The 24097-nt window shown below is 58.0% G+C and overlaps 7 protein-coding genes across 7 annotated transcripts; 5 read left to right on the top strand and 2 right to left on the bottom strand.

Moving 5' to 3' along the window:
• Positions 1-7343: 7343 nt before the first annotated feature.
• THR1 (Homoserine kinase) lies at positions 7344-8482 on the top strand (the record flags this gene model as incomplete). Its single annotated transcript, XM_047988363.1, has 2 exons — positions 7344-8060; positions 8132-8482. The coding sequence occupies 2 exons, from the start codon at positions 7344-7346 to the stop codon at positions 8480-8482; spliced, it is 1068 nt and encodes a 355-aa protein (XP_047844358.1).
• A 366-nt stretch (positions 8483-8848) lies between these two features.
• JDV02_006925 (2-keto-3-deoxy-L-rhamnonate aldolase) lies at positions 8849-9942 on the top strand (the record flags this gene model as incomplete). The annotated part of the gene is made up of 2 exons (XM_047988362.1): positions 8849-9315; positions 9384-9942. 2 exons carry the CDS (start codon positions 8849-8851, stop codon positions 9940-9942), a joined length of 1026 nt encoding a protein of 341 aa, XP_047844357.1.
• A 725-nt stretch (positions 9943-10667) lies between these two features.
• Positions 10668-13429, top strand: JDV02_006924 (uncharacterized protein). The gene has a single exon (XM_047988361.1). It carries the CDS (start codon positions 11465-11467, stop codon positions 13019-13021), a length of 1557 nt encoding a protein of 518 aa, XP_047844356.1. The 5' UTR covers positions 10668-11464; the 3' UTR covers positions 13022-13429.
• Positions 13430-13852: 423 nt separating this feature from the next.
• Positions 13853-15509, top strand: JDV02_006923 (uncharacterized protein). Its single transcript, XM_047988360.1, has 2 exons — positions 13853-14350; positions 14479-15509. The coding sequence occupies exons 1-2, from the start codon at positions 14141-14143 to the stop codon at positions 15307-15309; spliced, it is 1041 nt and encodes a 346-aa protein (XP_047844355.1). The 5' UTR covers positions 13853-14140; the 3' UTR covers positions 15310-15509.
• A 116-nt stretch (positions 15510-15625) lies between these two features.
• JDV02_006922 (uncharacterized protein) lies at positions 15626-16196 on the bottom strand (the record flags this gene model as incomplete). Its single annotated transcript, XM_047988359.1, has 2 exons — positions 15626-15813; positions 15959-16196. The coding sequence occupies 2 exons, from the start codon at positions 16194-16196 to the stop codon at positions 15626-15628; spliced, it is 426 nt and encodes a 141-aa protein (XP_047844354.1).
• Positions 16197-19474: 3278 nt separating this feature from the next.
• GLE2 (RNA export factor gle2) lies at positions 19475-21284 on the top strand. The gene is made up of 3 exons (XM_047988358.1): positions 19475-20009; positions 20076-20527; positions 20597-21284. The coding sequence occupies exons 1-3, from the start codon at positions 19737-19739 to the stop codon at positions 20952-20954; spliced, it is 1083 nt and encodes a 360-aa protein (XP_047844353.1). The 5' UTR covers positions 19475-19736; the 3' UTR covers positions 20955-21284.
• On the bottom strand, positions 21142-22710 carry JDV02_006920 (uncharacterized protein). Its single transcript, XM_047988357.1, has 2 exons — positions 22044-22710; positions 21142-21924 (listed from the first exon to the last, which is right to left on the bottom strand). The coding sequence occupies exons 1-2, from the start codon at positions 22194-22196 to the stop codon at positions 21433-21435; spliced, it is 645 nt and encodes a 214-aa protein (XP_047844352.1). The 5' UTR covers positions 22197-22710; the 3' UTR covers positions 21142-21432.
• Between the last annotated feature and the right edge of the window lie 1387 nt (positions 22711-24097).

Genomic DNA, 24097 nt, shown 5'->3' with positions numbered 1-24097 from the left:
CCAGCGCAGCCGGCGAGAAACCGGAAGGCTACGAACATGCCAATGTTTACGCTAGAAGCACACCCTGCCGTGAATGCAAGGAAGAGGAAGTTGGAGATGTTGTATATGACGGCTCTTCCATACAGTTCTGACAGCGGTGCAGCTAGCAACGGTCCAAGAGCAAAGCCAACAACGTAGATCGACACGGCGAGCGAGGAAAGCGCCGAATTATGGGTCTCGAAGCTGGACAATAAACTCGAAAGAGTGGGTGCGATCATAGACGAGGACATACACCTGTGAGAATGCGGCGCTCAGTCAGCGTTGCTATAGATAGTTGAGAGCATTGAGGAGAACTGGGGATCGTGATTCGCATGGCAGAAACATACGTCACAAAGTTCAGCAGGCTAATCAATCCCAACTGAGCCCATCGAGACCTCGCTTTCCAGTTTTTGGGGTTAGCTGGATCGGCCTCTCCATCCCATTTGACTTTATGGGCGTCAACTTCAGTAACGGTAATCTCATCGGGCGCGGCGCCTTTGGCTGGGTGCTCTTGGGTTGAGACAACGTCGCACGTAGACGATGCCGCAGGCTGATGATCGTCTTGGGAAGAGATGGGGCGCGGCGACTTAGACATTAGCACTAGCTTAGGCCAACGGCGTCAGTGAGAGGGCCGAGGAGTTATTGAAACAGACAAATGAATAGCCAAAGCTTAGCAGCGCTTTCAAGTAGGTATCTTGGAAACTCTTGCGCACCGCCAGCAAGTAGGTTCCTCGTGCGTGATTTTGTCACTGGTAAAGCGCAACCGCTTGTCACCGGACACCTGCCAATTCAAGCTCACATTCCGATGCTACTGTATTCAGTACTGGAGAGTGTTATGCATAATAGTGGACGCGTGACTCATATATTGCTGCGCTCTCTTGAAAGAACGCGTGTCAAATGCATTGTCACCTTGTTGGTTCTTGTCGTGTTGGGCCTGCAGAAACTCAATGTACCAAAGCTTGGAGCTACCTCGGAACTGTGGGGTCGGGGCGGCTTGATCTATGTACGCCTTTAACAGCCGTGAGACCCGTGGGTGGTCATGGGTGGTCATAGGCTTCACGCAGTAAGACGCTCCCTTGCCCTCAAAGATACGCCGCCAGGGGAGTAAATGATAACGTGGCAAAGTTCCGTAATCCCTAAATAAGGTTAGTAAAAACCAGTGTCATTGCAGCTTACGGCCTGGCCAACTTATCCGATCTTATACTGGTGAGTACAGAGGCGAGTTGCTACCACGGCTTCTTTCCTCGTTCGTTCTGTATCCTTGCAAGTCATCTCGTCTAACGGCTTGTCAAAGGGAACGCCCCCCACCCTCACTTTTAAGGAGCAGAGGGCGTGTTTTTGTGACAGCGTCTGTTGGTCATTTGAGCACGGACTTTAGAGTGAGGTCCGCCATACATGGCATTCTGGGCAGTGTCAACAAACACGATCTGGTTCGTACTGCCTGAGCTGCTCATCACTCCACTCCGGCGTCGGCTGCCCTGTGCAGTCGTACTCAATACTAGGCCTCTAAGCAAAACACACGGAGCGTCCAACTTTTTGCACCCGAAAGTCGGGCCATGAGTGTCACGAATCAAGCCCCTCTAGAAGGGGTTTCGGAAGCAGCTCCTCTCCTAGCCCCGGACGAACGATCACCGGTGGACGAGGAACGACGGCGCATGGAGAAGAAGCGCGCGAGAAATACGTTGCTTTTGGTTTCCGTCATTATAGTTGCAGTGGATTTCGGGAGCTACCTGTCCTATGCCCCTGAAATCGAGATCTTGGAGAGGATCGTCTGCAAGCGGCTCCGTGGCGTCGACACAAGCAGCATTGGGAGACAGCACGAGGTCTCAACTCCTGCCTGCAAATCGGATAACGTTCAAGCTGAGCTAGCACTCCTAGTCGGATGGATGGCTTTCTGGAACCAAATGCCCGGAATTCTTCTCGCTCTGCCATACGGATTCGCCGCTGACCGTCTCGGTCGGAAGCCCGTGTTGCTTTTGAGCTTGATAGGACTCATTCTGGAAGAGGTATCGATTCGTGTTATATGCTGGCAGGCGAACATGATCCCCATTAAATTGATATGGGCATCACCTCTGTTTCAAGTTCTTGGCGGAGGTCCACAGATTGCCACGTCAATGGCGTTCACCATGATATCGGACGTATTTCCGCCAGCACAACGATCTTCCGTCTTTTTTCTTCTCTCTGCGGCTATCCTTCTGGGAGAGATTCTTGCAGCCCCACTGAGCGCCGCTGCGATGTCTTGGACACCCTGGTGTCCGTTTCTAGCCGGTGTGTTATTCGAAATTATTGGCCTCACATCTGCATTGTCCTTGCGCGAAACGCTGCCAAACCGACTCAACCAACCAAACAATGCCGTTGAAGGGCAACAATCGCCCCGACTGCACGTTTTTAGGCACTCAAGGGGCTCATTCTCAAGCCTGAAGCAATACTGGCCCGATTTCAAAAAGCACCGTCATCAGCTTCAGGTCGCCAGTAACATGCTTCTCATCACTGCCTCGTTCTTCTTGGCTAGCATTGGAAAAGAAGCATTGCAATTTGTCATACAGTACGCGTCTAAGAAATTTACTTGGACCATCGCCCAAGCTAGTCTTCTCGTCACCATCAAAGGCGTCATCAACCTACTCTTGCTTGTGCTCATCCTGCCTCAGATTTCATCCATAACAAGGCGTTATCTATCGGCCCTGCAGACGGATCTCTCTATTGTATATGGGAGTGTGCTTCTTTTGGCTTTGGGGACGTGTGTCATGTCGCTCGCGCAGGAGCCTGGAGTTTTCGTGGTCGGTATCGGCTGTTTTGCTCTTGGATGGGGATACTATTCTGCTCTACGTAGTGTGGCTACCGCGCTTGCAGCCCCCTCGCAGATCGGAGCTGTCAATACGGCAATCGCCTTGGCGCAAAGCTCCGGCGCCATGTTATCTGGACCGGTATTGGCATTCGCTTTTCGTCGCGGTGTTGCTATGGGCGGCGTTTGGGTTGGTCTGCCATACATGGTTGCCTCAGTCCTTTTCTTCGGGGCGAGCTTGCTGATCATCGGTGTCCACCTGTTCGGCAAAGACAGCAAAGAAGAGCCTCAGCCCGTAGCCAGCTAAGCCGCCCCCTTTGAGGGCTTTGACGATTGACAATCAAGTACAATGGCGAAATGTGAATTGTCCCAAAAGTGAGTATTATAGGCCCCCCTTCTGAATGTGTAACTTGCTGTGCGCATGCAATACTGCCAACCAAGTGAGTTCTATTCCTTATACCGAGTCACACTCCCTTTGTACAACCTCTGTAGCTATTGCAACCTTGTCAAATTGCGTCTGGGAATCGAGCCACCTCCCAGGAGCCTAGGGCACAGTCCGTGGCTTTCCATGCGCAATTGTGACGTGGCACTTGTCCTGCTCAATGTGGGAAAGTCACCGGTAGCGAATCGGCTGTCGTGGCATCTTTTTGTATACTTCAATCAACTATTTTTCTCCTTCCTCGATCATGTTGAATCGCACCATACATTTTAGAGCCCACGGAACTGCGTCATGAGTGCTGCACTGCTCCATCGAGGCTTCAGTGGTGGACGCAGCCATGGTGCTTTCGTACTTGGAATACAGTGCCGCCATGAGTAGCTTGATTTCCATAGTAGCGAGTGCCTTGCCCAAGCAGATCCTTCCCCCATAACCAAACGGGATGAGTTGGGCGCTGCGACGACTGAGCATCTCCTCGTCTGCCTCCAGCCATCTCTCCGGATTGAACTCGTCTGGATCGGGGAAGAACTTTTCGTCCCTGTGTAAAGCCACAACCGAACTAGTGACTATCGTTCCTTCGGGAAGGTAAACGCCCGAGAGTGTATGGCCCCCCTTGGGAACAACGCGCTCCGCCCGTCCGCTAGATGCTGGGTGGAGGCGATAGACCTCCTGCAGGCATGCCTCTAAGGCTGGAGCTCGATTGTTCATGGCAGAAAAAGACAAACGGCCATCTTTCTGCATGGGCAGGGCAGACAACTCCGCACGTATCCTTCGCTGCCAAAGCGGGTGCTGCGTCAATCTCCAAATCAGGTACGTCGCAGTCACCGCAACGGTAGCTTCAGCGGCATTGATGTTGTCCAGCACCTCAGCTGCAATGTACGACTCTTCGAGGGGATATTTTGAATCATGCATATGATGAAACCACAGCAAGTGCCTAACGAGGGACCTTGAAGCGAGTAGACACGGATCCTCCGCCGCTGCACGGAGCCGCTTTCGGGACCATGCTGCCAATTTGTCTTCCGCCAAGAGGTAGGTCAATCGACGATTCATTCTACCAAGGATACGTGATGCGCACTTGGCCAGTCCTGGGTATCGAACACGGAATGGGCCCCAGAACTGGAGGTGCTTCATATCCGACAGAAGTTGACGTTCTGGGCAATCTTGCTCCAAGGAGTGGGTGCCATGCTCTGGTCCAAGACATAGGAAGGTAATTATGTCCAAAGCATACCAGTCCGTCAAACTGTATATGTCTATGTCTTGATTGGGGGGTAATTGCTTCAGAAAAGACAGGCAGCATTGCCAAATGTGCTCTTCTAGCTCCGGCGTGTTGTAGATGTTAGATGCCTGGTAGAATGCGGAGATGGTCTTTCGCTTCTTTTGATGCTCTCGGCAAGGCTTTGTCGCAAATACAGACCGCTTGCCGTATCCCATGAAATTGTCAAAATAGCCACTCTTGGCCCATCGTTGTGTTGCGCCGTAGACACTTTTCGTTGCCTCGGTTGTTGCAACTGAGACTTCATTCGGGCCAATTCGGATAATTGGACCGTAGCACTGGTGCCACTTATAGATCTGCTTGTTTCGACGGTATGAAAGGTCATAGATGCCCAGGTAAAGTCTCGAAAAACTGGTTACAATGGACCCGGGAACGTGTTGAAGACGTCTATAGCGAGAGTAAAGCATCCAGACAATGGCAATGCGGGACAGTGTCACAAGAATACCAGGTAATAAAAAGGCCAAGGGCTGCTTTGATATGGTTGACGGGAGACCCATCGCGGTGATCATAGTACTGCTTGTGTGACTCGTTATGCAATAGCCGGTCGACCAAAGCAGCCCCTCACGAATCTATGAAGTTGTATGAGCTATGTTGCAAGACTGAGCATGCTAGTATCCTCGAGTACGGGTTACTGGAAGGACAAAGGCCTTATATTTCCTTCGTATAATGTACATGTTACAATGGCCAGGGATGAACTTCGAAGCTGTCAATGTAAGTCCGGTAGGCCCCCGGCCTGCGGGACTGGAGCAAGAACTCGCATCCCGCGGCAAGGGTAGTATTGTGGCGGCCCACTAGTCAAAAGCAGCACGCACCGAAGCGGGGTGTTCCTACAGAGGGCTTTCTGCGTGCAAGCCCAACCGGTGAATCGTTCCCAATCCCATGCTTGCCGCCATGCTCTTGGGTTTCTTCAACAATGCATCGCACCGCCTAACGGGAGCATCAGGACGGGCCGCATTTTGCGCGCTTGTGCCGCTTTTTGGCTGGTTAGGCGGCAGGTTATCATGCAGTGTCATCGCCCAGCTGCTTTGTAAATCTCCCTGGTCAACTCCTATTTGCAAACATCGCATGTGGCTTTGTGCAATATGATGGCTGTTGTGAGACGATGCGTGGCATAGTGAAGCCAATAGACGGATGCAACATGGCGACGCGTTCGCGCAACGAGAGGGGTACGTGAGGGTATAACTTACCCCATATGGGGTTTGAGGTGACATGACTATTGAACCAAGTGTATTGGCCGCGATTCGCATTGTAGCTGTTTTGTCCATTTCAGCGCGCAGACACCCAAGTGCGGGCAACCTAGTGATGCGTGATCATGTCCGACAGTAGAGGGGACATTTTGATGTGTAAGGAAATATGTAACATGAACATGACAAGACGAGCATAGATAACCCGGGTCAGTACGTGCCGCTCTAGCGCGTGGCACTGACGATGCGTATTGCCTCCAGTGCGTGTTCTCGTTGTCCAACGCATTCCCCGCAGGGCTGAGATGTTCGGGCTCTGACCAACAAGCTGCCAAAGCAGCCAGAGTTTGGGGCGGGTTATGTACCGGTCGGACGTAAAAAATCGACTGCGTTTCATGATCGGAGACAGTTACGCAGTTGTTCGCGCTACGTCCAGTCATCAATGATGTTGGGCTTGCTCTGTCAAGGTGGCCACAATTGAAGCGCCAGCATTACGTATCGGTAAAGGCTGCCGATGCATATATTTATTGATCGAACGCCCAGCTCTTGTTGCATCACAATCTGCCTTGGATATCCCCTTTTACACCGCCACACCTGTCCAATCGCTCTGAAAATGAGACACCAATTCGTGGTGCTGCTTCTCGCCTTGGGGCAGGCAATCTTCGCCGCCAAAGTATACGGGGTAAGCTGATAGACACAAGGGCCAGTCCAAACACGAAGGATAAGAGAGTTGATACGATTCAATGAGTCACAAGAAGTGCGAAGTGGGCGACCCAAACGACCCAAACGATCACGGCAAGTGTTTAAGCACCCAGGCCGGTTTCAAGGGCTTGGAGAAGAGAAACTTGAAATGGGACTGTCCAGCCACTGCCAAGGTAAACACATCACAGCCCGTTATCCGTACCTGCCGCGCTAACGCGGCTGAAGTGCACAAGCATGGGAAACCGTTGCAAATGGGAGATAAAGTCCACCGGCGAGTCCCGTGTCGAATGCTCCTAGGGCAAGTCGCTGCCGACAGAACATACGATGCACGCTCCAACATTGAAGATGGCCAACGACGCGGGGCCGACGTAACTACATGTAACCAACACTGGTATCAGCACGGCACAAACACTGGGTTCGACAGTGATGGGGGAGGAAGGGGGGGGAGGGGGGGGTTAGTATCAAATTCGGGTTCATGTCTCGGTAAGGGAAAATTATTCCATTAGTACTTCATCAGCAAACGCTCAATCACCGAACAGCACGGCGTTTGCCTGAATGTATACAGAACGGTGGTACCAACCTAGTATATACGAAGTACGTATGTGAAGAGACTTGAGTTGTACGAAGTTCGAAGTACTGTATTGTATACTAGCATAACGTGAAGGTGGAGGGAGCAGCGGCGGCCCACATCACCCCACCATTGTCCCGCCTTGCCTGCAATGGCCTGCCGCCTGTCGCCTCCGGTTATCGGTCCCGCCCAATTGAAGTCACGCCAGGCACAAATCGAATCGAATTGAGCCTTTGCACGAAACGACGTTCGCCATCCACGACCGAGCTTCGCGACGTCTCGAGTCCGTCCCCCCACCGCAGCGTCTCCCTCTCTCCCTCCTCAGCTCTGAGAAGCCTCTGATACCCGCCGGCGAGTGAATCCCTGCTGTTTCAACTACAGCCATGGAGTCATTCGTCATCAAGACGCCCTCGTCGAGCGCCAACATCGGCCCCGGCTTCGATGTCATCGGCCTCGCCCTGACCGTCTACCTCGAGCTGCACGTCACCATTGATCGCTCCAAGACCGCGTCCTCCGAGCCACTCAACTGCCGCATCACGTACGAAGGCCAGGGCGAGGACGACATCAGCCTCGACCCCCAGGTCAACCTCATCACCAGGGTCGCGCTCTATGTGCTGAGGTGCCACGACCAGCGCGCGTTCCCCGTCGAAACGCACGTCCATATCAAGAACCCGATCCCCCTGGGCCGCGGCCTGGGAAGCTCTGGCGCCGCCGTCGTTGCAGGCGTGCTGTTGGGCAAAGAGGTCGGCGGCCTGCACCACCTCGACAATGACCGCCTCTTCGACTACTGTCTGATGATTGAGAGACACCCCGACAATGTCGGCGCGGCGCTGTTTGGTGGCTTTGTCGGCACGTACCTCATGCCACTGCAGCCCGAGGATGTCGCCCGCATTGAGATTCCGCTGAGCGAGGTCTTGCCGTCGCCGGCAGGCGGAGTCGATACGGGCAAGAAGCCGCCGGAGCCACCCGTCGGCATCGGCCACCACATTAAGTTTCCTTGGGCCAAGGAGATCAAGGCCGTGGCCATCATCCCCGACTTTGTGGTGCCGACGCACGAGGCGAGAGCGGTGCTGCCCGACAAGTACGCCCGACAGGATGTGGTAAGTCTGGGCTTGTGTTGGGAGGGTTGTGGAAGGGGAGGAATTTGTGCCCGTTAACACATGCCTCACAGACGTTCAACCTGCAGCGGATAGCCCTGCTTCCCGTCGCCCTGGGCATGTCACCCCCCGATCCGGAGCTCATCCATCTCGCCATGCAGGACAAGGTGCATCAGCCCTACCGCCAGACGCTCATCCCTGGCCTGTCGCAGGTGGTCGAGTCCATGTCACCCAAGACGCAGCCCGGATTTCTGGGCGTGTGCCTGTCCGGAGCCGGGCCGACCATCCTGGCGCTGGCCACGAGCAATTTTGAAGATATTGCCAACAAGATTATTGCGACACTGAGGCAGCACAACCAGAACAAGGAGTTGCCGTGCGAGTGGAAGGTGCTGGAGCCCGCCGAGGGCACCCACGTCATTCGATAGAGCGCTCAGCTTTGCCGGCGATGTAGCTAGCGGCTCAGCCGGGCGCAATTGGATACCAGTAGATTTTCGACAACGCCGTCGCAAGACGACACTTGTCGTGGTCCAGCCGCTGTGCATGCTGGCCGTCAAGTGTTTTCGTCTCGCAACCCGTCGCAGCGAGCTACTCCGAATGCCGAGCTCCATCTTCGGCGGGGGAGCTCTGTTTGTCCGACTCCCACCACTTCTGGTATTGCATGACAATTGCGTTTATAGGTCGGCAGTGCATGCATGCATGCATGCCACATCCACCAACGCAATTATTGCCTCGTCCAGCTCTCAGTCCATCGCCATCACCATCGTCCGCTGCTCCAAATCCTCGTGTCTGCAATGCCGCTCCCGTCGCCCCCTCCTCCCCGAGGCATCTGGGCGCCCGTCCCGACCTTCTTTGCCTCCAAGTCCTCGTCTCGCTACAACGCCGTGACCCCGCCCTTTGACCTCGATGCCCAGGGACAGCACGCTATAGGCCTCGCCCGGGCCGGCGTCTCTGGGCTCGTCGTCTTCGGGAGCACGGGCGAGGCGGTCCACGTCCACCCGCGCGACCGCAAGGTCCTGCTGCGGTCCCTCCGCAACCGTCTGGACCAGGCGGGCTTCAAGTTCCCCAGATGCCCGCTCATGGCCGGCACGGCCACCAACAGCGTTCAAGAGACGGTGGAGCAGCTCGAAGACGCGCAGCGGGCCGGTGCGCAGTGGGGTTTGTGCCTGGTGCCTGGATACAACGCACCAGTGGTGAGCCAGGAGGGCATCGTGATGTGGTTCACTGCCGTGGCCAACTCAAGCCCCATCCCCATCCTCATGTGCGCCAAGGCCTTCTTCCCGACCTTTGTGAAAAGTACTGCGCGGAGACTGACACTGCTCACGTCAGATACCACTATCCCGGCGTGTCCAACAACGTCCAGGTCGCGCCATCTACCTTTGAAGCCCTTGCCAGGCACCCAAATATCGTTGGCTGCAAGCTCTCACACGGCGACATGTCGAAGCTCATGCAAATCTCGCTCAGCCCTGCCATCAACCATTCCAACTTCCACGTCTTCACCGGCCTAGGCCAGCAGCTACTGCCCGCCATGACGGTTAACTGCGCGGGCGCAATCGACGGCTCCGCCAACTTCTTCCCAAAGTCGTTGGTGCGATTGTACACATTGTGCTGCGGGCCCCAGTCGTTTGATGAGAAAAGTGAGCGTACTCAGCTGCAGTACCGCGTGAGCTGCATGGAGGAGCTCATCGTCACGCACGGCATCCCCGGCATCAAGGAGGCCGTGAGCCGTCTGAGGGGCATTGGAGACGGGGATGGAACTCGGCTGCCGCTCTTCGGGGGCATGCCGGGAGGGGACGAGGAGTGGGCGAAGTGGTTGGGCGTCTTGAACAAGATGGAGGAGGTCGAGGTGCGACTGTCGCCGGTGTTTCCTGAGGGCGCGGAAATGTAGGCATCGAGAGGAGGAGGGAGCCCGAACACCGAACATGAGTGGTGCCTTTCAGGGCCCAGCCAGTGGCCTCTTAAGTGACAACCCCGTTACTAGGCTGACCTTCTCCGCTCGTCACGAGTTTGTTGTCAATGTATGACGAAAAGCGGTACCAATAGAAGGGACAGAAGGCAGCGGTGAGCCACTACGAAACTACAGTCAAGGACTCATGGCTCATGGGTATCCCCCGCTGGCAACTTTGAAACTTCCGAGTGAAGCTACAGATCCAGCAACTGGCTGCATCGTATCTTTCACGTGCATGCACCACGAAGAAGCTCGGTGCAGGGTAAATATGAAGGCTCTCGGCAAATCATATGAGGGTCATAAGCCAACTCCGACAGAAGGAGGAGAAAAGAAGGATGGAGATCCGGGACGGGTGCCCACATACCTCAGCAGATGGTAAACACGTCCTGAGAATAGTAGTAGGGCTCCTCTCAACCGCAGACGCAACCCACGAGGCACGAGCCCACTGAAGGGAGGCTAGAACGCCATCAAAAAAGCTTTTTCTGAAGCCAACCGGGACTAAGAAATAATCACCTGCCACACCCATCACTTTTTCTTGCTGCGCCCAGGGTGTTGTTGCTTCCGCATGCTTCCTGGTGGCGCAGGGTTCCATTCCTAGGCACCAACAGCGATAGACGTGCGGCCGCGGAGCATTCCACGCAGGTTATTGCTGAAACCACAAGCTACCCAACTTGGAGCTACTACTCGCTCGCTAGCAACGTCTCTAGCTTCTTCTTGGGCTACGGCTTGGTTGCTCGCTCACTCGAGGCGGGCCAGGCCAGATCTTGACGTCGCCTGATTAGGCCGGCCCCCCTCCCATGATCATGCATGCACAAACGCCCACGGGATGTAGATGGCTGGGTGGTAGCTCACCGCATCAGCGATCAACACGAGATCCCACGAGAGTCAGATACGCACCGAGAGTTGGCTTGAGGGTGAGTGCCAGACGCGGGTCTTGTGCATGAAAACACCGTAGATAAGAGTTGTCACCCTCCCGGTCTGTTGGCGCCAAAGCAATCTCGAGCTTCGCGACCCTCCACCTCGCAAGATAGGCCATCGGGCTTGCACCTGAGACTTTGTCGCAGGCAACGTCATGAGGACGGTGTCCACGGAGAGAGCTGTAGGTCCTTGGAGTAGTACGTACGCACGTAGTACTAGCACAGAAAAGGTCCCGAGCTGCCGTACGTTCTCGCAGCAGCTCCCAGTCGGCTGGTCGGTCTGTCGTATGCAACTCGACCACCTCTTTTTTTGCCGCATCGTCGTCTCGTGCTGCGACCGAACCTCTGCCACACGCGCGCGCCCCGTGCCTCAGCAATGCCAGCGGTCCCTTCCCCAGCTACCAGGCGCTGGTCTTTCGACACGAACTCCGACTATAGAGTAGACTGCCTACTCTTCTGGACCTCGCATCGCCGCTTCGGCTGGACCTTTTTCGACCCCATCGCCATTCGAGGACCACGCCGGGACCAACGCGAGAGCCCCTGCGATGGGCGCGGACGCCGCGAGCACCACCACCAACACCACCAGCAGCAGCTCATTTGCGAGAAAACAGTGTCTGATCAAGCTATGCCGGGCGTTTCTGCTGTACGGCGCCCCGACCCATAGCATCGAAGAGTTCATGACCGTCTCTTCGGTGCACCTCGACATAGATGCCCACTTCCTGTACGTGCCCATGAGCATGGTGGTGACATTCGACGATGGCACGCGAGGAGGGACGGAGCTCCACATCATCCGCCTCGAGCCCGGCATAGAAGTCGGCCGTCTGATGGAGGTTTTTCGCATATACAAGGATCTCGTACACGCCATCATTGATGTGGAGGAGGCGACGAGGCGGTTGGACGACGCCACCGAACGGAGGCCCAGATTCTCCATCAAGCTGCGGGTTCTCATGTACGGACTGGCGTCGGCATGTTGCGCCCCCGTCGCGTTCCAGGGTCGCCTTGTTGATACGCCGTTCGCCCTGGTGCTGGGGAGTGCCGTTGGCTTGTTCCAGGAGGTCTGGTACCCGGCCGACGACCACTTTATACCCCTGTTCGAGATGACGGCCGGCATCATCACGGCCTTTATCGCGCGAGCCCTGGGCTCGATCCAAAACGGCGACGTATTTTGCTTCGGCGCCATCGCACAAAGCAGCATCGTCTTCATCCTGCCGGGGTACATGGTGCTGAGCAGCTCCCTGGAGCTGCACACGGGACATATCGTCGCGGGAAGCGCACGCATGGTACACGCCGTCATCAGCACTCTGTTTCTCGGATACGGCATGGCCATCGGTACGTGCCTGTACGGACTGGTGGACAGCGGCGCCACGACCGAGGTGGGCTGCAGGGACCAGCTCCAGCGGAAGTGGCAGTCGCTGTTCGCTCTGGCCTTCATCATCTGCCAGTGCATCATCCGTCAGGCGCAGTGGAGGCAAATGCCCGCCATATGTGCCATCGCTCTCGCCGGGTTCTGGGTCAACTCGTTTTGCAGCCGGTTGTTTGACGGGGACACGCACGCGGCCGCCATGCTGGGCGCCCTGTCCGTCGGGTTGCTCTCGAACCTGCACTTTCGGCTGTACCGGCCGGCGCAGACGCTCTGGCTGGCCTTGATGTCGGGCCTCAAGTCTACCTCGTCATGGTGCTGCCTCACCGAAGGGCGGAACTTGGGCCACAGATGGGGCCGACGACCCTCGTGCGACAGCGACGCGGAATCGTCCCCGGCCGCGCCGCCGACAAAGGTGCCCCCTCGCAAGGGGAGCTGCAGCCTCGCCGTCGCCGTCATGCTGCAGGCCATACTCATCCAGCTGCCGACCAGTTTGGCCATACACGGCTTCCTGGCGGCGGACACTGTCTTCACGAGCTCGCTCAAGAGCAACCCGCTGACCGCGGCAGACGACGCCGCCGGCCACCTGGATGGCGCGAGGCTCCCGGGGACCCTGGACATGACATTCTTCGGTGCCTTCTGGAAGGTCATTCAGGGGATCGTGGGGGTGAGCTTTGGGCTCTTGATCAGCAACATGATCGCATACCCCTTTGGGAGGGGGCTTTCTCTCCGCAAGGAATAACAGCTTGTCGGCAGGGACATGTTTTTTTTTTTTCGTTTTTTGGCCATGTACTACTTTCGCTCAGCCATCTCGTACCCATCACCATATCCTCGAGTGGAATATTGACGCGGCAAAGAATTACAAACGAAACATAGCGGGGCTCCATAATTCTTTATCGCAGTTCGCCGAAGGCTATGCACATTGTAGTCATCACTCGGGAGCTCCATCTGATGACGATTTCTATTTTGGGCAGCTGTTTGATATACGATGCTACTACACTGGTTGCACGGTACGTACACGGGATGCTGGAAGGAGGGCGCGCGGCGGCATGATGCTTTTTTAAACGTAGAAGAGACGGTTTGATACGGCGATAGACATGTATGATATTACCAGACCAGTGAAACCAGAAAGAACACACCTATAACGGGTCAACTTGCTGGAGCCTGGCTTCGTGTGTGAAATAAAAAAAAAGGGCCTCGACGACCTCGAAAGGTTGATGAGGCGAGCAATGCGGTCGGTGGTGATGCCTCCTCAATTGAACCCGGCGATAGCACGAACGACCATGATCCGCGGACCAAATCAAGCCAGGGGAGAAGGAAGTCGAGAAATCACATGAGCCGAAGCAAGCAGCAGCATTATTACGTAGCACGGTTGGTGTAAATCGAGGTGGATACGAGTACGTACGCTCGGGCATCCGAATTCCGGAGTCGCGCAAGTGCCGGCAGCACTCCAATGGCAAACAAAGTCCGGGGTGTCCGCTCCCCGGGAGCGGCCCGACGCTGGACCTCGGCTGCTCACCACCACCAAGGCACCTCGCCGAGTCAGCTTTTAGCGGGCTTAGCGACCACCCACCAACCACGGAAGCACAACCTAGTGGCGTTGCGCGGCGGTGTCCGGCTCGCAACGACGTCTCTTTCTTGTCCCTTTCCACCACGTAACTTCCGGCCAGTGCCTGGCCATTTCGCTCATTTTCTTCGATTTTCACGCCGCATATCGAACCCTATTCCATCGCTTCGCGAGCCCCCCTCGTTGAACCGAACAGGGCAGACCTCAGACACGGCCGCTAGTAACGAGACAGGAGGCAAAGGTTGTTGGGATCCCCGTCCGTCCCAACGCATCGCATCGCACTCGCCGCCATCCATGGCCTCTGCGTCGAGCAAGGTCGGCGGCCTGACCGCCGCGGTGCGCATCCTCACGCCGCTGGCCGTCGGGTCCGCCGGCTACGCGGCGTATCGCATCAACTGGGCCGTGGCGGTCCGCAAGTTCCTGATAGGGCCGGGTCGGACCTCGCGCGTCCTGCTGCTGCTCTTTGTGGTGTTTAACTGGAAGAACCTGCCCTTTGCGTGGACTGTATGTCGACTTGCCTCACGTTGCCATACCTTACCTTACCTTACCTTACCCTCTCGCCGTCAATGAAAGCTGCGACAATGTCATGTCAACGCGCAGCCTGCTGACCTGGCCCACCACCAATCGTCTAGTATCGTGTCTTCTACGCAATCCTGTACCACAACGTCCTGCGCAAGTCGCCCGCCCTCACGCCCCGCGCGCTCTTCAAGCCGCTCATCTCCGAGACGCGCACCCCCCTCCTCGAGATCGACTACAACCTGCACAAGTCCAACTCGACCTACTTCACCGACCTCGACATCTCGCGCACGCACCTCGTCGGGTACCTCTGCCGGCCCGCCCTGCGCAAGCTGGCGCACAACCCGCAGACGCGCCTCATCGAGGACCCGCGCACGGGTAAGCCCGCCAAGGGCTCCCTCGGCATCCTGCTCGGCGCCGTGGGCTGCAGCTTCAAGCGCGAAATCGCCGCCTACAAGGGCTACGAGCTCTGGAGCCGCGTGCTCAGCTGGGACCGCAAGTGGATGTACATCATCACGCACTTTGTGCCCAAGGGCGCGGCGCGCCCGACCGAGTGGCTGGACCCGCGGTTCGGCAAGGTCCGCACGCGCGGGTCGGGCGACGCCATGGGCGGGTGGGAGACCAAGATCCACGCCACGGCCGTGAGCAAGTACGTCTTCAAGCTGGGGCGCATCACCGTCCATCCGGCTGTTGTGCTCGAGGAGTCGGGCCTGCTGCCCCCGCGACCGGACGGCGGCTGGACGAGCGGCGAGGCCCAGCTCGGCGACGAGGGCGCCGACGTGGCCGGCGTGGACTTGGCCAAGGAAGGCGAATGGGACTGGCGTCGCGTCGAGGCCCAGCGCAGGCGTGGCATGGAGCTCGCCGGTCAGTTCCAGGGTCTGGATGAGAGCCACGCTCTCTTCACAGGCGGCAGCAGTGGTGCTCTGGGCGCATTCGGGCCTTGCTAAGAAAGTGGCCACCGAGTGGTTTGATACAACAGCGGTTGCGACCGTACGGCAGGGTGCAACTAATTCTAGAAGCGCAACAAGACACGAGTCGGAACATCCGCGCCATTTTGATTGGGTATAGACAAGCTCATAGACAATAGATAGAAGAGAAAGCATGAAGAGAGTGCGCCGCGCCAATTGTACAGAGTAAATTCGAACACACAAGATTTTCGTCCAAGATTCCGCCCCTAGCTGACATTGCTCATCCTCATTCAAAAACCATACGCCTTTTGCCTGTCTTTAATTTTGTCGTTACTCTTTCCATCTCTGACGTCTGTCATAGCATGACGGCTGCGGCGACAATGGCCGCCACGGCTGCCCAGCCCGCGCCGTGGGTGATCATCGTCGTCGTGACAGCCCCGGACGTGGCCTTTGCGCCCGCGGGCGCCGTGTTGGTCGATGACTCTAGCGTCACATTGTCGGGGACGTCATGCTCGCAAACGTCGAAAACGATCGAAGCCGTTGCTGTAAATCGGAGAAAAAGAAGAATAAAGTTGTCAGCAACATTTTCCCTCTCAGCAGTTGCCGGACAAGCAAACTTCGGTCGCGGTACAGGGGGTCCGTCAGCGGGCGGGGAGGGGAGGGGGAGGGAATGAAATATGCGACGCACCGGTAATGTTTTCAAGCCCGCAGCCGGCCTTGACGAGGCACGGCGCGACCGTCTTGATGATCTTCTCCAGCTTTGAGCATTGGCAGGCAAAGTCGTCGAGCGAGCAGTGGTTGTCGCTGACGCCTTGCGCGAGGCAGACGAGCGAGCACGGCGGCAGCTTCTTCTGCAGATCGAGGAGTGAGATGGCGGAGACGGCGAGCGCGAAAAAGGGGACGAGTAATGCGACGAGAAGTCTCATGATGGCGGTGTTTTTTTTTCCTTTCCTTCTTCCTTCCTTCTTTTCCTTTCCACCTTCTCTAACAAGCGACTCCCACTCGGCAGGACTCCGACGACGGGTTAAAGGCGACGGACGGGGAGGAGGCGGCGCGCAGCAGAGACCGGACCGTCGTGTTGCTCGTCTGCTCGTCTGGTGTTCCGTCACACCTGGTTCGGTGGGTTGCGGTTGGCTGGGAGCGCCCGGGCCAGTCACGATGCGAAGCCGGGGGGGTTCGCTGGTTACTGCTCTTGCCCCTTTGCCCACTCGATATTCAGGACGCCAAGGGCGGGCGACAAATTCAAGCTGCGACGTGGGAGCGTGATTGCGACGATGGCAAGCTGGAAGGAAGGACAGACAGCACCGTCGAAGTAACGCCGCGTATGTATGTACAGAAGGGCGCGGCGCGGGTTGTGCGAGGAGGTGCCAAGTGAAGGAAGAAGACACGAAAGGGGGAGAAGCCTGGGTCGACTCAACGACCAATACGACTTCGGCCACCCACAAAGGGGAAGGAAGCTTCCTTCTCTTGCAGTCTACATCTCCAACGGCAGCGAGAGCCAAGAGCGGCGCCGTCCTCCTGGGGCTCCATCCTATCCATCCATGCTGCTGAGGGGGCACACACACACACGCACGCACTCACACGCTCACAGACACACACAAGCGCCACGGGCCAGCACCAACAGACCGGCTTGAAAGGAAATCCCCCCTGCTGGTTGGCTTGGGTGCCGACTTCTGCCGCGAAGAAATGTTGAGCCAGCAGGGGAGGGGAGGGGAGGTTGCGAGCTGACTGCGACTAGTCCACTTTCTGGACAACTGCCTGCCTTCTCGAGTGGACGATCAACAATGGGACGAGGCGCGAATCTGGGGCTCCACGGTGGCATGGTGGGAACCTTCAACCCGTGCCGCCACGGGGGTTGGCCTGGCAGGGGGGGCAAGCAGACAGGCGAAGCTAGGGTGCCAAGGGTGCGTGATGATGTGCCTGACTGGGGGCGCGCATTTTCTGCATGTTGAGCAGGTACGGCTCCGGGTGCATGGATTGGTTGTTGTGGTGCGACGCAGGGCCCCAGTTATCCAGCCATCCAGCCAGGCACAGGCACAGGCACGGGCACCTTTCCAGCTGTCCCCGTCCGTGCAGGAGGACGCTGCATTGTATGGCGATGCCACCCGACTGAGCACGCGCATGGTGTGCGTCAGATTGGTACTGCTACCTCGCGTGAAGAGGCATCTGTCTCATGTTTAACTCGACTTGCCTTTCTGGTGCTCTCACCACCGCATCTATGCCCCTTGCAAAGGGGTGCTGAAAGGCGCACGGCCCTGACAGCCCAGTGGGAAGAGGGCGGAGAGGCAGAGGACTTCACGCGAGGGTGTGGAGGGCAGGGGTTCGACACGCGCTGCTGAGAGTCTTTCCCCGGCGCAGGCTAGCTAGCCCGCACCGTCCCCCGCTGGCTGATTCGTTAGTGGTCTGCGTGAGTATGACATGTATCACGTGAGTCGCCTAAAGCTTGGAACCCAGTGTTTCGTCGAGGAAGCGGAAAGATGTCCCTGTCGTGAGCCCTTCGTGCTGTTTCCGTACTGAGGGGGCATTAACTCAATCTTAATTCGCATGTGCGATATGTAGGGACTGTTATAACAAGCCGCCCTCCCATGTACTCTTCGGCTGGATGTCGAACTTGGGACTAGCCAAGCATTGGCGATCTGCATATCCAGCCCAAGCAAGGCCAACACCAACACGGCTGGCTTGGGGATGGCCAGCTCAACCGCCTGGAAAAGTCCCCGAGGAGAAAACGTGGGGGATGTTGGTTTGGAACAGGTCCTGATCTCTGGAGAGACAGACAGCCCAACTATCAGCCTTACTGTATGTATAGCGACGGTTCCCCGGACCATGAGCAAAACACTTTACCCGCCGGGAGCCCTGCCGGCGGCGATCGGCGGGAGACGCGGCTCCGACAAGTGCCACCGGGGAAAGCTGGCTGACCACCTGTTGGCGAACCATCGAGCATGGTAGTCTGCCGCCGCGTCACATGTGTGAAGCCACTGTCAAGCGCCTCGGCCGGTAGACGTGATGTGGTGTCGGCCATGTTGCTCTACTGCAGGTTGTAGCGCTACTGCTGCAACGGACAATGCCTGCAGTGTGTGCTGTTGCCGTCACCGTGGTTTCCGCCAGTACGCGGCAAACGCGGGAAGCCTCTAGCGTCATGATGGCGACGTCGGACATCACTGAGGACGGTTCTCCCCAAGGCGCAACATGCTGGAGGGAGCGTGACTGTATCGACACCTGTCGACAACTTGCATGGTTGGGCCTTTCCAACCCCCTTCACAACCACAGTCCCGATCCACGCTTGCAGAGGAACAGCCAACTACCGAGGACGTAGTCAGTCTAACTATGTGCTGGCCCACCGTGCGCCGCCTTGCCGCAAATGCAGGATTGGTCCCAAAGTTGTTCAGTTGACATGTGTAAAGGATCAGCATCGGCATGGCTTTGCCAGCCTCAGTGCTTGACTCTATATGGTCATCATCATAAGAACTTTGAACCGTCTCCCTCTTGGCGGCGCGATCCCGGTCATGACTTCCAACGAAGCCCAGAGTGCAAAAAATGGAATCATCGCCGCAAGATGGCGACGGTGTTGACCCCCTCGCCTCAAGAATAAGCCCCATCGAGTAACCCAGCATGCACCAGGCAATCGCATAACTATGGACCTCGACAACTAGTCCTCTGCCCCCGACACCACTCTCGCGACAGCGACGGCTGCCCGCCATCCGCAAACACTCGCCCACAACCAAGTTCCGCCAACACGCGACCGGCTCGGACTCATATCTTCATCCGTGGGGTCCAGACACGCGCAGAGCGGACTAGGCGAGGACTCGAAGGAGGCAGATGTGGCGGAGGACAGGGCCGCGAGCCGCAAGAGGGCCAAGGGCACAGAGGTCAGCCGCAGTGCTTTTATGGCGGCGCGTTTCCGCAAGCTCCCCGAGAGGAGTCGTCCGGGGACTTTCTCCCAAAGCGTGTTCGCGAGACGCCACCAAATGGAGGTGTCTCCGTGTGTGAGCTTCGAATTGCGATTTGTCGAGCGAGGGGGTGAAGAGAAGAGAAGGAAGGGAAAAAGAGACGCCAAAGCTCGGAGCTTGAAATTTTATCGAGCTAGGCGGGGCGTCGCGACGGGACGGGTCTACGTTGGCGCGGGCCGAACATGCACATACAGGGGGGTGTGTGCCTACTGGGGGGATTTTTTGCTGGGCCAATCCGAGCCTCGCGTGTCGAGCCTCCGATGGCTGCCTTTGAGCCCTGAGCAACTCCCGACGAACATTGGCGACCTGCAAGACCGAGTGCATCAGTGGCGAGCGCTTTCCCAGCCTCCAACTCCTCACCACGGCAAAGTGGTTAGCTGGCCGCTGCCTCGCACTCAGGACAAACTGACGACTGCCCTGCGGACGAGCACGCGCGCCCGCATCCCGACTCTCGTCGGCGGCTAGCCCTCCCGCCTCCGAACAGAAAGACACGACAGCGCCGGCTTCTTGCAGCACAGCATGGCGGGCATCTTTGGTGGAGGCGCCGCTTCCCAGGCTGCTTCTTCCACGAGCACCCTCGGCGACCTCAAGCAGGACGTCGCCCTCAGCGACCCCCCCACAGACAGCATCTCGGACCTCGCCTTCTCCCCAGCCGCCAACACGCCCGACTTCCTCGCCGTTGCGAGCTGGGACAACAAGGTCCGCATCTACGAAATTGCCCAGAATGGCCAGAGCCAAGGCCGACACGCGTACGAGCATAGCCAACCCGTGCTGAACTGCGACTTCTCCAAGGTGGGCTCTCGTTGTCGCTCCTCCGATGAGCGCACATTCATCCGCGACTGACAAACGAGTGCAAAGGATGGAACTAAGCTGGCCTCTGCCGGTGCGGACAAGAACGTCAAGGTTTGCGATCTTGGCTCGCAACAGGACATCGTCATCGGCACCCACGACCAGCCCGTGAGATCCTGTCGGTTCTTCGACAGCGGCAGCGGCACCATGGTGGTCTCGGGCTCGTGGGACAAGACGGTCAAGTACTGGGACCTCCGGCAGCAGGGCCCCGCCGCGACGGTGCAGTGCCAGGAGCGCGTGTACACCATGGACGTGCGGAACGACCTGTGCGTGGTGGGCACCGCGGACCGCTACATCAACGTCATCGATCTCAAAAACCCGACCAAGTTTTACAAGACGTTGCAGAGCCCACTCAAGTGGCAGACGAGGGTTGTTAGTTGCTTCACCGACTCCGCCGGCTTTGCTATCGGTAGTATCGAGGGCCGCTGCGCGATTCAGTACGTGGAGGAGAAAGACTCGAGGTAAGTCAAGCGGTCCCGAGACGCCGACCGGACAACGTACTGGGGCGAGATCGCTGACGGTCAAAAAAGCTCCAACTTCTCGTTCAAGTGCCACCGCGATGCAGCCGTCAACAACGTTGTTAACGTTCACGCCGTCAACGCCATCTCGTTCCACCCCGTTCATGGCACCTTCAGCACGGCCGGCTCAGATGGCACGTTCCACTTCTGGGACAAGGACGCCAAGCACCGGCTCAAGGGCTATCCCAACGTCGGGGGCAGCATCACGGCGACGACGTTCAACAAGACGGGCAGCATCTTTGCATACGCCATCAGCTACGACTGGAGCAAGGGGTATCAGCATAACACGCAGAGCTACCCCATCAAGGTCATGCTGCACCCCGTTACGAACGATGAGTGCAAGCCGCGTCCGTCGATGAAGAAGCGGTAGAATTCCTCTTCACTGCGGGAACGAGTCTAAAGGCACTGCGATTGGGGGCCCAGGCGGACGCTTTGGCAAGAGCCGTACCGAAGCTCTTGGGGGACGAAACACGATACCACAGGCGACCGGCGGCGCACGACTCCGGTAAAGGAATGGATGGATCGAATTTAGGCAGCCGGGTCTCAGGCAAAATGATGCTTTGTATGGCACGGCATCGCGGGCCCAATGGGGTCAGTGTATGCTAGTTGTCGACCGTACTGCGGTCGGTTTGCTTCTGTCGGCCAACAGGCGCGAATCAGGCAGGTTATTAGGTAGCTATAAAATCAAGTATAAGCGCTCACGTTCCAAACGAGGGACGTCCATGCCGAGCCGCGATCGGCTCGCCCAGCCCATATCGTTACATCGTTATGAAACACCACCGAGCAGAAATCCCATAAGACAAAAGGGGTCAGCCCCATGCCAAGCGGTAGAGGAAAGCCGGCCGCGCTTAGGCGGTGCGTTTAGAAGGACCGAGGACATCGTCGACCATGCCTTTCCACAGGTCGCGCAGCATGCCACCGCTCTGCCCCTCGCTCTCGAGCTCGTGGATGCGGTTGGACCGGCCCTCGTGGACGAACTTGAGCTCCACGCCGTCGAGCCCAATGCCCTCGACCTCGGAAAGGGGCGTCCCGGGGATGACGTTCTCCGGGTTGGCGGCAACGATGGAGACCTCGGGAAGCTGGACGGTAGCGTCGGAGGCGTCGGCGGCGTGCGCGGCCGAGTAGTTGTCCGGGAGGAGGGGCACGCGCGGACCCGAGGCGGAGGCCGACGGGCCGGCGAGGTCCGCCATTGAGGGGAGGAAGGCGGCGTCCAGGTGCGCGGCGGACGCAGAGGACGAGAACGAGGAAGAGGAGTGGAAGGTCTGCATGAGGGGCTTGGTCCGGTTGGCGATGGAGGGTTGCGGCGTGGGACGGTGAGTGGTGGTGAGGCCGCGCGAGGACTACGCATCAAGTTAGTTTATTGCGCCCACCACTTGTGTGCGAGGCCTGTCGGTCGGTCGATGACGGGAAAAGCAGAGAGCGAAGAAGCGGGGGGCAGAGAGAGAGAGAAGAAACGTACATCCGCGTGCTCACTACTCCGGCGGGTGCGCAGCAGCTCTGCGTACTTTGGCATGAGGGCGGCGCCGGCGCCGTGTGCCGAGGCCGAGGCGTCGAGGAGCGGGCCGGCGGCGGCGCGGGCGAGCTTGGAGACGGGGGCCGTTACGCGGGACATTGCTGGTGCTCTGTTTTGTTCTGCTCTGTGACGGGACGATGGAGAGAGGTTAATGGGGGATGGAAAGGAAGTATGTATGTATGGAACGAAGGTGAGGCAGAAGAAGAATGGAGGAGGGGGGAGACGGAAGTCAAGGATGGAGGAATAGAATGTGTGAGTAGAGTGATACAAGGTGGACGACGCAGGACCCGAGGCAAAAATGACTGTGGCAGATACCTTGCCGGTCTCGGGAGGAAGCTTGGTAGCTCAGGTACTGAACTTGGCAGGTCGGGTCAGGTGAGCAGCTTTGCGGAACCTCCGACACAGAGAGGGTGGATGCGAGCTGGTTGGCTTCGTGGGACCCCCCGGCTAAGAATAGCAGTAGGTACGAAGCAGCAGCCCCAGTGAGTTCGTTGAAGAGTTGGCACTGGGCAGCATGGAGGGTCAAAAGCGCGGCGGGGATTCCGGCGTTCCAGCCCACACAGCACGGGACGGCACAGGGGTCGAGAGTGGAGGGGAGACGGAGCTATAGGTAGGTACTACAACACTAGCACAGTCGCTATCGTGGGCTGTGCTGAGTGCCGCCGGGCTTGGGGTTGTTGTTAAGACACCAAGCAGGTCGTACGTAGCGGACAAAACAAGCTTATCAAACTTCCCCAACAGAAGTGTCTCACCGACATGAATTGAGACAGGGTCGGGCCGGGGTGGAGGAGGGCGGGACACCGCTCTACATTCTGCTGCTGCTACTACTACTACTGTAATACTGCTTCGGCTGGAGAGTCACTTGGGGGGGGGGGCTGGGCCGCGCGTGAAGAGGAGGGGAAATGGAGGAGAAGCGCCGGGACGAGCGGAGGGTGTCCATCGCATCCCCCTCATTCCATCCGAGGAGGGCGCGAGGAGCGAGGAGCAGCCTCCGGCAAAATGGGGCCGACCGGGCCGTGGTAGTATATGCAAAAAGACAAGATGAGGCGTCTGCAGGTGTCGCGTTGCTGCACGAAGGCAGCACCTACGGCTGTAGATTGACAGCTGTAGGTCATCGAGCCGAGTGAAATGGACGCGCCCCGAGCGGGAGCGGAGGGGGACGGCGTCGAGCGCCATGGAGGGAATGCGACGTGGATGGGATGGGTTCGATGGTGGGTGAGGAGGTGTGGGGGAGGATGATACTGTACAGTACTCCATAGGTGCAGGGCTGGATGGGATGGCAGCTGTTGAGGGCCGTTGGTGGGGATGGGCTGCGCTACGACTAACACACGCGCTGGAACTACCGAGACTGACTTGGGGGAAGGGGGAGAAAGTCAGGGAATGGGAGGCATGGGTGATTGAGGCCTCAAACAGGGCCATTGCTGAGCTGCACGGCGAGCAACCCGACCGTGACTCGAACGATGGCATTTATTACCTCTGTGCATCGCAGCTCCGGCAGCTGAAATCCAGCCTCCATGGGTCGTTGGTGTGTTGCACAGAGGACGGAGGAAATCGTTGTCAGGCCACTCGCTGCCTGCCTCCTCGCACACGCAAAGGAAGGGACGACAGATGATTGGGGTTGGGGGACCGACCATTCGTTCCCTCGCCTTCGTCCCCTGTTGAGCGCCTCGACCACCCAACCCATGCATGTCCTACCGGCGACCCTGGGTGAGACACCGACTCCGATCCGTTGAGGCGGGAAGGTTCCTGGCAGGGCGCGTGCGCGCGGGCCACCCGCCGCCGCCGCCGCGTGGTCACCGCCGGGCGGCCACCCGCCCGCCCGCCAGCCCCGACGGTTGGGGGGATGGACGGGAGCGAGCCCCAGCCAAGGTGAGGTGAGGTGAGGCGAGGAAGCTTGCCCAGTGCTGCTGTGGGGAACCTACTTACTACTAGCGGCGGACGGAGGGCAGAGCACTCACTGGACACCTGGAGGCATCCGCCGTTCGGCACGCGCCGCATCC

This window comes from Purpureocillium takamizusanense, chromosome 6, assembly GCF_022605165.1.
Source record: "Purpureocillium takamizusanense chromosome 6, complete sequence".
NCBI classification, from domain to species: domain Eukaryota; kingdom Fungi; phylum Ascomycota; class Sordariomycetes; order Hypocreales; family Ophiocordycipitaceae; genus Purpureocillium; species Purpureocillium takamizusanense.
The sequence above is the reverse complement of the archived record's forward strand: the minus strand, read 5'-3'. Positions and strand labels throughout refer to the sequence as shown.